The sequence below is a fragment of the Jatropha curcas genome, chromosome 6 (assembly GCF_041381405.1).
Source record: "Jatropha curcas cultivar XTBG-Jc1 chromosome 6, XTBG_Jcur_1.0, whole genome shotgun sequence".
Taxonomy (NCBI): domain Eukaryota; kingdom Viridiplantae; phylum Streptophyta; class Magnoliopsida; order Malpighiales; family Euphorbiaceae; genus Jatropha; species Jatropha curcas.
The window spans coordinates 26,098,226-26,110,075 of record NC_143156.1 but is presented as its reverse complement, the minus strand read 5'-3'; the positions used below and the strand labels follow the sequence as shown (position 1 = coordinate 26,110,075).

General features: G+C 30.4%; 1 protein-coding gene across 2 annotated transcripts; it reads left to right on the top strand.

The window, feature by feature from the left end:
• Positions 1-1,883: 1,883 nt before the first annotated feature.
• Positions 1,884-7,235, top strand: LOC105641095 (DHHC-type zinc finger family protein). 2 transcript variants are annotated; one of them, XM_012225566.4, is made up of 7 exons: positions 1,884-2,238; positions 3,580-3,672; positions 3,765-3,866; positions 3,946-4,017; positions 5,713-5,811; positions 6,384-6,479; positions 6,661-7,235. In XM_012225566.4, the coding sequence occupies exons 1-7, from the start codon at positions 1,966-1,968 to the stop codon at positions 6,751-6,753; spliced, it is 828 nt and encodes a 275-aa protein (XP_012080956.1). In that variant the 5' UTR covers positions 1,884-1,965; the 3' UTR covers positions 6,754-7,235. The 2 variants fall into 2 exon arrangements, with proteins under 2 accessions (XP_012080956.1, XP_089579571.1); XM_089723445.1 differs by lacking the exon at positions 6,384-6,479.
• Positions 7,236-11,850: the final 4,615 nt, after the last annotated feature.

Sequence of the window (11,850 nt, the reverse complement as noted above, 5' to 3'; positions counted from 1 at the left end):
TGCAATATTTCTTAAATTATTTTTGTGTAGCCCTAAGTTATGGGAATAGTATTTGATTAGCTTTTGTAATTTTTTTTTTTTTTTTTGTGCTTTATATGTAAAATTTGTGTAGTGGTGGAAGATAATTTATAAAATGCCAACAAGGAGTTGAAGATTTGCACACTTCTCCCAAACAAAGTCTGCAATCTGACACTTATAAAATATACAATACACTTTAGTTGCGTAGGCCACACATTTGTGGAATTGTTGTATCAAACATAAGAGATAAGTCAATTTGTCACATAATACTCAGACCTATAATTAATTGTCCTTTCACCTATTCACAGTACGTACAATTTATGTTCATAAAATTAAGACTGCATACCGTAATAGGGTTGTAAAATATATAGAATTTTTTTGGAATAAAAAGCAATTATGGTATATTAGGGTTTCTGTGAGATTAAAATCTCACTTTCCGATTATCTAAATATGTAGAAATCTGAACAAATTGAATTACAATAGGTGATAATAGCTTTATTTATAACAATTCATTATATATTTTATCCTGTCAGAACTTTATCAACAAAAGTAAGTTCGATTTTATTCCGTAAAAACAATTTTATCAACAACGGATTTTTTTTTTTTTTTTTTTTTTTGCTAAATCATGAACTTTCTGTAATGTATAATGCATGTATATTTATTGTATTTACATTTCACCAAGTAATGCATCTGCTAATGCAATGAAAATTTATATAAATTTTATTTTAAAAAACACAATTTTAAAGAAAAATTTGTTATAAATCAATTGTCAGAATTTCAGTTTTAGAATTTAATTTAAGATTTATCATAAAAAATCAATTTATAAAATATAAGCATAAATGAAAAATAATATATGTGTGTTTGCTGGTGTATCAGCATGTGTTTGCGCGCGATTATTTGTGTGCATTTTTAAATTTTTTTATGTGAATATGAATACTTTATAATTTATGTTTAAATCAATTTAATTTAGATAATTATTTTTTTTAATTTAAAGAATATATCTTTAAACATGACAAGGATTTATTTATAAATTATAAATTAAGTGAAATCCCATGAGATAAAATAGGCCAAAACATAAAATCACATTTATACTTCTCATAAAAATTCTATTCAACACTTCAACTTATAAAATTCCATATATTAAATCCTTTAATTTGTAAATTTTGATTGATTAAACACTTTATATGTAATTAAAAAAAATATAAATATCATTGCTCTAAAAATTATACTAACCATACATCAAATTAATATTTTATATATATAAATTAAAAATTTTGAAAATTGTTATTAATAGTATAGAGAAGTATGTAACGTTAATAAAAATTCTTGTTTTAGAAATATGATAGGTCGCACAAAATTTGAAGTGCCATAAAATTATTGCTACCTCTGTTTTATAATATCTGTCACATTGAAATTTCACATTCTTTGAAAAAAATAATTAAATTTGTCTAAGTTACAGTAAATTATTAAGTAAATTGACTGTATTACCTTTAATCTAATACCAATTCTTTAAGAAAACTGTTAAATTGAAATAATAATTATTGGTAATATACAAAGGGTAAATATGAAAAAAAATATTTATTACTCCTTAAATTATAAATGTGATAAGTATTTTGAAACAAACTATTTTTTTAAACGTAAGAAATATTAGAGAAGGAGGTAATATGTAAAAATGCTGGAGTGCATACAATTACCCAATCAATGCTCCTGTCTTGCATACAATTAAAATGGGCCCATTGTAGTCCGAATATCCGAGGCCCAAGTTCAAGCCTACCAATAAACTGTTGTTGGATCTTGGACCCAATTCAACGAGCGCATAAGATACTGAGCCCAATCCTAAATTCTTTATTACCTAAGAACTTCTTCGGCAGCAAAAAGAACCGCACTTGCCACCTAGTTTACTTTCTCTCCTCTGTTCCTCGACCAAAGCAATCCCATAATTCAACAATGAAATGGCAGAGATTCTTGTCGATCCCAGTCTTTAGTGTATTTCTGTTAATGGGTTCTATTTATTTCGTTACTATTTTTATTTTCATCGAGGATTGGGTTGGGTTGCAGAGTTCAGTTGGAATTTTGAATGCTTTGATCTTTACTTTGATGGCTTCTTTATGCGTTTTCTCTTTCTGTGTTTGTGTTGTCACTGACCCTGGTCACGTTCCTTCCTCTTTTGTCCCTGACGTTGAAGGGAATGGCATTTCAGATCAAGAATCCAAAAATAATGTAAGCTTTTATGTGCTTATAAATTCTATATATCATTTTTTATGATTGGTTGATGAGAAAATTGGGAAAGGTTGTGTTTTGAGACTTTTAATTCCCTTTTCTTATGCATTTTCTGTTGCTATTTGGCTGGGTTTTACTAGATTTAAATGTTAACTCAATTGATTCATCGTGAATTTTTTAGTTAATTGGTGATCGCAGATTGATTTGGATGCTTTCTGTTGGTTAAAGCTTCTGTCTGTTTTCCAAGAAAATGCAATACTTGGGGAGAATAAGTGCTTTGGTTGTTTTACCGTTTTAATTTCTAATTTCGGTAGTATAAAAGGCTGACAATGCATTTGGAATTATATATTTATGTCTTATGTCATTGCCTATGGCTTAACGCAAGAAGTATGAGTTTAGTAACAGAACTAATTTCACCAATTAAATTTCAGTTATTGAACTATAATTTCTATCAGTAACATCACTCTTAATGGTAGAAATTGAGGTTTAGCCAAATCTTTTATGTGTTGACCAAGTAAGAGAGTCCTATAGTCTACTCTTAGATCAAAACTATAGCAGAAAATTTCCTACTTGGTTGTAATGTACAAAATTCAACCAAAATTTAACAATGGTGAGTTTATTTAAACTAAATTGAAGTTGCGCAATGATATAAACTGACTTTTTAGGAACTTTATTTAAATCGGTAACAAGTTCAAGAACTATAGTGAAATTAGATAATAATAACTTGAATGTTTGTTCATCAAGTTGAAATTATTGTGAACAGTATCACTGTCGTAAAGGGGACAAGAATTACATTAGATAAAATAATGAGAAGACTAAACTAATCTGAAATTGTATAATTGAGGGTCTTTTAGCTTGTTGGAGCTGCGACATCTTGATGGTTGAACAATATGGAGTTTCAAAGATAATCAACTTTTTAAACAGTTAAAACAGCCTAAACCAGGTTATTTAATGGTAATTTAGAATTCTAAATTGAATTTCTAAATATGGTCTTGCTAATCTAGTCTTGGTGAAAGAGCTTTTCAAGCAGCTCAATTATATAAAAGGAGAAGTACGGTCCTCATTTAAGCCCATAGCCGGTACATACTGACGGTCAAAATTTCGATATCAAGATAAAAAATTTCTTACCATGTATCAGCTATGAATGATCTTGTAGTGTGTGCATCAACTGAAAAGGCTGATAATTTTTACCTTGCACACATAGACTCAAGAATCCAAATTACTGATAATTTTAGAGCAGCAATAGTGTTTTGTACAGAAGAAAACCTGTTTTTCTAAATGCCGTGATAAGCCTTTATTTTTTAATATGAATAAGACTAATTGATTCTTGGTTTATGATAGAGTTCACTATTGAGGCAATGTGACAAGTGTTGCACTTACAAGCCTCCCAGGGCTCACCATTGCCGGATCTGCAGAAGGTGTGTTTTGAGGATGGTAGGTTAGGTTACATTCCTTTTGTGTAATGTTTTGATTATCATGACTCTTGAATGAACTCATTGATTATCATTTTTTTCCTCTGGATGTAGGACCATCATTGTCTGTGGATAAATAATTGTGTTGGCTATTGGAACTATAAGGCCTTCTTCATATTAGTTCTCTATGCAACTGCAGCAAGCATCCATTCTATGGTAGGCCCCCCTTGCTCCCCATTTTCTCTGATATAAATTAACATGCCTCAGATTATGATAAAGATCTTGGCATGTTTAGGTCACGATCATCAGCTGCGTGCTTCAAAAGAATTGGGATTTTGGTCGAAGTATGCCCCTCAAGATATTTTATGTAAGTTGTTATTAATTTCATATGGCACTCTTGTTACCATTTAATTCTAGTGAAGGGGTTTCATCAAATTCTAGTGTCATCTCAGAATTTTTGTTCTTGACTAGTAATTATCAAAAAAACAAGGGTGGGCATAGCAACCCTCCAATATGCAGGATATGTAAGAGATGCACCAAAAGTAAGGGTGTAAATGGTCAAGCTGCTTGTGAGCTATTTAGGCTTCATTCACAAAATATTTGAATTTGACTCGACTTAACTGGAATTCAACTAGCTCAAGTAACATGTCAATCCAAGTTTGAGTATTATAATCATCAACTCAAGCAGTTCCTGAGCTTAGTCGCGTTTTTAAATTTTGAATATATTTTTTATTTATATAATTTAAAAAAAAAATAATTTACTAATTCTAGTTCATTTGAGTTTATTTGTAATTAATAAATTAATTTAATTCAATTTCTAATGGTCATCCAATCAAGAAGAGTTGAGTTTGACTATTTCAAGCATCCATTCAAACCAAGCTTGAGTATGAAAATCAAAGAATGACTGCGCTCGAGCTGAGTTTGAGCCTTTGATTTTCTAATTGAGCCAAGTTTGAGCTCAGCATTGTATCAACTCAATTCAATTTGATTACACCCCTAACTAGAAGAGGGACTTAAAAAAAAGCCTAAAAACCTGTAATGTTTTGTTGGGAGGAATACAGAAATGAAAGAGAGAGAGAGAGAGAGAGAGAGAGAGAGAGAGAGAGAGAGAATGCCAAAGATCATTTTCTTCCAAGCCATGGATCCAGGAATTCTGTCATTCTGGAACGGAGGGAGTGAAAGAAAGAAGAGGGGGGGGGGGGGGGTAGGCTACTCAATGAAATAGCACTGGTCTTCTACATTCCTTCTTTGTCATTCGAACAGCCAGAAGAACTGATGGGTCTCCATCCTTCCCTTCATTCTGTTTTTTACCTTCCTATGATCTACTGTAATATTGGATATAGCATAAGATATAAAGTTCAATTCAGAATTCTTACTAATTAGATTTTATTAACACCGGATGTCGTAGTGAAGAATTCACTAATAGATTAGGTGCTAATGAGTACTACCTTTTAATTTTTAGCTGTCAGAAAAGAAGAACCTAAGCACTCAGCATGCACTTACACACCCCTTTATCTTCGATATATAAAAGGCAGAATCTAGAATGAATCATTCATATTGCTTTGTCACACTTAGCACACTCTATTACTTCAGTTCCTTGGTTCTCATTGAAAAGTAATTCCATTGACTAAATTCTAAAACAAAATTCGTGTAACATTACATTTTTTTTTTTTTTCTTTTTTCTCTTAAGCTATTTGGAACTTGGTTAAAAATATGAGCGATGATGATGATGATGGTGAGGTATCTTCAACAGCTAGATACAGTTCAAAGCTTAGTAGAAAAGGTGACTGATAAAAAAAAGGTTATAACCTCAATCCATTCTCAATGGCCTTGTTTGTTCACATTTCCATAAATTGACTTCCAAGGTCCTAGTTGCTGAGTTGTTGACCTAGCTTATTAGACTTCAGGTGACATGATCTTGCATAGCTCAATTAACTTTTCTAGGCTGTATTAGTTTCATAACTTATCCTCTCTCCGAGTTTCTGCCCTTTTTCTATGAATGCAAGTGTTCTATTTTATTTGTTGTTGGCATTATTAAAAAGTTCTGATTGCATTGTTTTAGGTTCTTTCTGGAGTGATGATGATGGCATTGGCTGCGACACTTGGAGCTCTCTTGGGTTGGCATATTTATCTTATGACTAATAATATGACAACTATAGAGGTAGGTCTTCAGATTTCAAAAATTGGATGTACCATATGGATGGCATCAATCCGGATTTTGAATGAACTTACCAGGGACAGTAAATCACAAATCAAATGCTTAAATAATGATTATTGTGACTAGTGATACCTTTTGGCCTCACGACTGCCTTTTGGATAAGGCTGAACTATATGAGATTGGCATGTGGGTTCTGTTCCTTCAAAAAATTATGTCCTAATTGATATAAATTAGGTAATAGATTCATTAACAAACCCACATATAGTGGGTCTGACTTATCAGAAATTGGTGCTTTGGTAAAAACTTTAAGGCCATCACTAGCAATGAACTCATTTGCCATGTCAATCTAGATTTAACATTTATTTTAAGACTCAATAACAGCTGTGGATTGAATAATTCAATCTTAACTCTGGTTTAACACAAAATTAGCTTAAGTGATCGATACAATCTTTATCAGTCAACTACTTTAGTGCATGAAACTGTTGTTAGAGTTCACATTCAAAGTAAACTTTTGAACTTTTGCCAATAAGGGGATGTTTGTGTAACATTGATAAAAAATTGTAATGGTTTAACAGTATCATGAAGGAATTCGTGCAGCATGGTTGGCTAGGAAATCTGGGCAGAGTTATCGGCATCCATTTGACATTAGTGTTTACAAAAATATCACCTTGGTTCGTCTCTCTCTCTATTTTTGAATGTGTTTTTATGTGTTCACACATGTGCTTATCTGTCACAAATGCATGTCTCTTTTCATTTCCATGTTTCAGTATGCATGTCGACTCTATTATTGTGGTTTTTCATTTGTCGTATAGTTTTGTCCATTCAGAGGCTAATTCATCTGCTTTTGATCAGATATTAGGTCCAAACATGTTGAAGTGGTTTTGCCCCACTGCAGTGAGCCATCTAAAAGATGGAATGAACTATCCTACTTCACATGACAGTTGATGCACATTCCATTTCTACTCTGCTCTTAGAACTGGAATCATTTCATGCAATCTGCTTCTCCGCGCAAAGAATTCACAATTTTTTAATTTTATTCTTCAAATTTCTCAAGAACTTGCAAGGAGTTGGCAGGCGGCAATTACAGAGCTTTCTAAATAATCTTCGGCAAGTATGCAGCCTAAAACATCAATTGCAAGTTTTTAATGCACACTGTAAGTATAGGATTGGTTTGCTCAGATATACCATTGTCCTTTTATACCTTGATGGAATGTAACTTAAAGGGTGTAGAAACTGTACAGTAGAGAGCTTCTATGTAAATCACATTCTATGTGCAAGTTTTGATTCTCATTGCTCCTTGATAGCGTTATGGGCATCGCCTATTATTCAAAGACAATTTATTATGATTCTGTCCTTTATTTGGCAAGAATCTGCAGAGACGAAGACATAGCTTGAATAGTTTATTGAAAAATGATTTCTGCTTTGAATTAGTCTCTATGATGCCAACTTCAATAATTTCTGTTTGTATTTCTGTGCATGACATTACTTGAAAGTTAACTGGTATTTATCCTTTCTGCAAATTGATGGGATATATTATAAATTTATAATTAATTGATGGGATATATTATAAATTTATAATCAGCTAGTTAATGATTGAATTTGGAATGAAAAGGTCTGCTAATTATGCATATCAGACAATGAGGAATTATTTGTTAGATGATGTTTTACCGATGAGACTTTTTCATGGAGGAAAAATCAATCACTAGGAAGAAACCATTACGAGAATTGAAAGATCTAGTGAATTATTTAGTTTAAAATTTTAGCAATTAAATGTTTTTTGATTGTTCTTCTCACTTTTTATAAAAATATAAAAATGGGAAATCTCAAGTTTGAATTTTCTTGAAACTAGTGTTTATAAAAGGGTTATTTTATTGTGTAACTCATAATGTTATTCTGAATCATTTGGCTTTCAATGAATGAGGAAAAAAAGTTTTTGTTACTCTCAAGTGATTTATCAGCATCTAAATTTTGTTTCCATGTCTTCTTAATCGGCCTTTAATGTCTTAAATCTTTTTCTACAGTGCATTAATCTTCTAGCTTAAGCTTACTGACATTGTGTTCTTTCTACTAAGTATTCTGCTTTACATTAGTCTGTGTACGACTGCCTGCTTGATGTCTATATGAGAAGTTTCTAGAGAGAGAAATTCCATTTTGCCCTTCAACTTTGACGCTTTAGTCAATTGAGTCCTTCTAGTTTTATCTGGGCCAATTAAACTCTTATTTTAGTCAATTGTTTTTTGAATGGAAAGATGCTTAGGTTGTATTATTATCAGAAGTAAAAAATATCATACAAAAATGATGGAGGGCATACCCCCAACTCTTATTTTAGTCAATTGAGTCCTCGGCCAGATGATTTCCTATAAATTTTCTTATGATTTCCACGTGGAGTGCATTGTGAAGGTTGATGTGGACGTGGTTTAGGAAAAGAATCAAATAGAAGATTCTTCAGCCATGATGTTGGGATCAGAACAAGATTCCATTGAGGAATATAAAGTGATGCGATGATTATGTCTATCCATACTTTTCTAAACTCACTAGCATTTGCTGGTTTTCCTTTTGTTATTTTAATATTATTAATATTAATATTAATATTATTATTATTATTAGCTCTAATGACTTTAATATTATTATTATTACTGTTAGCTCTAATGACTTGCTAATCTTTCAAAGTGTTTCGTTGGGAGTAAAATATTTTTGGATCCCTAAATTTGATTAAATTAATATTTAGGTCCCTCAAAGTTTGAGTCTAAATAATGTTGCCGTTACATGTGAGGTCCTTTCATCCAAATTCTTAACTTTTTTTAAGTTTACATGGGCTGAAAAAATGGATATTAAGTGAGGGTTAAATATTCTTAGCTCTCTAAATTATAACCAGATTAACACTTAGGTCCCTCAATGTATATTTTTGAGTTCCTAAATTATGACTAAATTAATACTTAGATCCCTCAACGTTGGAGTAATCATTCGCTTTTTAGCCCATATAAACGAAAAAAAAAAAAAATTAAATGGAAGGATTTCACGGTGTAACGGTAGCATTATTTAGATCTTTCAAAATAATTACTCAAATATTAAGACATCTAAATATTAATTTGGTCATAATTTAGATATTCGAAAATGTTTTAAGCCTTCGTGTGGTGTTATTATTATTTGGCTGGACATTTCTTCTCATCATGCAACTATTTTTCAGTCAGTTCAGTCCATCCTCAAGCCTTGGACTGTGGGATGATGTTTGCCTTGTGTTCATTTGCTCATACAGAATTTTGATAAAGACATTTTCTATTTTATAGAAAATATTTTTTTTTTCAATTCACAGAGAGGTCCAGTAGACTGCATGATATAAAATAGTGGCCATCCATTGACTCATCAATAAAAACTATTATGGTCGAGACTTCCCACCTCTTACATAAGCAAAAAAATCAACCAAAAATATTGATAAAATAAAAACTCATTTATATTTTTTTTTAAAAAAATCAAATTAGATATTTCAAGAAACTGTACGCAGATATGGGTGATAGATTAATATGTTTTTATATTTTTGTTTAAGAAATCTATTAATTAACTATTTATATAAAGAATAAAAAAATACAATCTTGATTTGAATTATCTAATCGAGTTGATAAAATATAATATTTGCTCTAGTTTATGACTATTCATGGTCACTGTTCGACTCTATAATTTTTCTACAAGTCTGATATGCATTTCTTTCTGTATAAGTTACGAAAAACCATAATAATATATGGGTAATAATAAATCCTAATATTTAGATAATAATAACTTAAATTTATATTAAAAGATATAAATCTGGGGATTAATTGAAAAAAAAATAAAAATAGAAAAATGAAAAAATGGGTGATTATTGGTGAGAACTTACTGGTAGCCGTCCATAGAAAAAAAGATAAGAGCTTTTAGTTTTTGGAGAAAGAGAAAGACCCCTTAATAATTTTGGTTCTTGTAGTTTGCTAATAAAATTATGATTTTTTTTTTAATTAGGGAATAGTGATAGGATTATATTTCTGATTAATTTTTATATATTATACTTGGAAGAAAATAAATAAATATTAAAAAAATCATGAAGCATCCACGAAATGATATCAGGATAAAATTTTAGTTTTTTGAGGGAATAATGCACAAAAAAATTTAACTTTTGAAAACGTAGATATAGAGACAAAAAAGGCTAATTTCTTCGTTTAGGATAAAATTTTCGGGCTTTTTCTTTTTTTTAATTATCGCAATTTGATGGGAGCTTACGATTTCAAGTCATAACTAAGGGCCTGTTTGGCAATTTTAGCGGTTCTAATAGATGTTAATTGTTGTAGTAACTATCAGTTGTTTAACTAGCTGTTAGCGGTTAGATATTAGCTATTAGTGGTTAGTTGTTTATATATATTATATTTGGACGAAAATAAACAAATATTAAAAAATCATGAAGCATCCACGAAATGATATCAGGATAAAATTTTAGTTTTTTGAGGGAATAATGCACCAAAAATTTAATTTTTGAAAACGTAGTACATTTTGCTTATTGTGATATAGAGACAAAAATGGCTAATTTCTTCGTTTAGGATAAAATTTTCAGGCTTTTTCTCTTCTTTAATTATCGCAATTTGATGTTAAGTTGCATCACTCCAAAAGCAAATAATTTTCCACGTGAGCTTACGATTTCAAGTCATAACTAAGAGCTTGTTTGGCAATTTTAGCGATTCTAATAAATGTTAATTGCTGTAGTAGCTGTCAATTGTTTAACTAGCTGTTAGTGGTTAGATATTAGTTATTAATAGTTAGTTGTTTATATAGCAGTTTAAAATAGAAGTGTTCGTAAAAATAAGTGTTTCATTAGCTCTTTAATATAAAAAGATAAAAAAAGCAAAAACAAATGATGGATATAAGCGTTATAAAAAATTTATAAAACGCTAAACGTTAATGAAGATTACGTTTACGTTAGGATAAATGTGATATTGTCAAACACAATAAAAAATAGTGTTTTAACCCGATCAAAACACTAAATACTACTTCAAACGCTTAGCGCCTAAGCCACTTGTCTGTAAAGCAACTTTAGAAATTATTAACTAAAAGAAAAAACTTCAAAATTGGTTTCGTAAGGATGTTTGTAGAAATGAGTTGTATGTAGTTGTCAAACTATTGCTTCTAGATTATTTTATCATACAATCTCTAATTTAATCTTAAATTAAATTATTTTTTATTAATAATTAATTAATTGAGACAAAATTTAGTAACTATATCTAGATAAAAGTAAAGTTGGAATAAATAATCAATGCTACTTTAATTTTTTAACAATGTCTTCTAAGTAAAATAAGTAAAAAGTCAAAAAAAAAAATCAAATTTAATGAAATGAAAAAAAATATTCAATAAAATATTATTTAAATTTCATATGATACTATAATTTTTTTTTTAAAAAAATAGTTATCTCAACGTGTATAATTAGGATCATTATGATATTATATACTTAATCATAAAAAAAAGTTTTAACTTTTGAGTTTTTTTCAAATTAGGCTAATACTTTCAGTTTTGTTAACCAGTACCTTGTACTTATTTTTTATTATCAATTCTAGCCTCTGTCAATAATTCAATTGAATGCAATTGAGTGATGTAACTCCGGGAGCGAAGAAGCTCACTTGGTGGAATTTGGTTGCTGATAATGTAACGTCCCATTTTTCTATTGAATCGAGTCGTTGCTTAGAGTCGAGTCGGGCTGATTCAAAACCTGGTTCGAGCCATTAGAGTCCAGAGTGGGGTAGAATGGGATGTAACTGAAATAAGGAAAAGAAGTGGACTTACTTGAAGGAAACAAAAAGATCAAAGTATAAGGATTAGGACTTGCTTGCACTAAAGTATAAAGTTGAGGTATTGAGTTGTACCATTTTGACACTTGAGGTACCGTTTGGTAATTTTCACATAAAAATCAATGATATTCTAGAGACTACCCGTGAGTTCCATTTCATTTTCATTTCTTCATCCTTATCTTCATCTTCTTCCTCTACTTTCCTCTTCCACTTTCCTTTCTCCATCACTTTTAATGGTAGT

What these genes read in the sequence shown, in the direction of transcription:
- LOC105641095 (XM_012225566.4), top strand. Translation starts at nt 1,966, where the DNA reads ATGAAATGGCAGAGATTCTTGTCGATCCCAGTCTTTAGTGTATTTCTG. An exon ending in ATCAAGAATCCAAAAATAAT is followed by an intron (nt 2,239 to 3,579) that starts GTAAGCTTTTAT and finishes GGTTTATGATAG; the next exon opens with AGTTCACTATTGAGGCAATG. An exon ending in TGCCCCTCAAGATATTTTAT is followed by an intron (nt 4,018 to 5,712) that starts GTAAGTTGTTAT and finishes GCATTGTTTTAG; the next exon opens with GTTCTTTCTGGAGTGATGAT.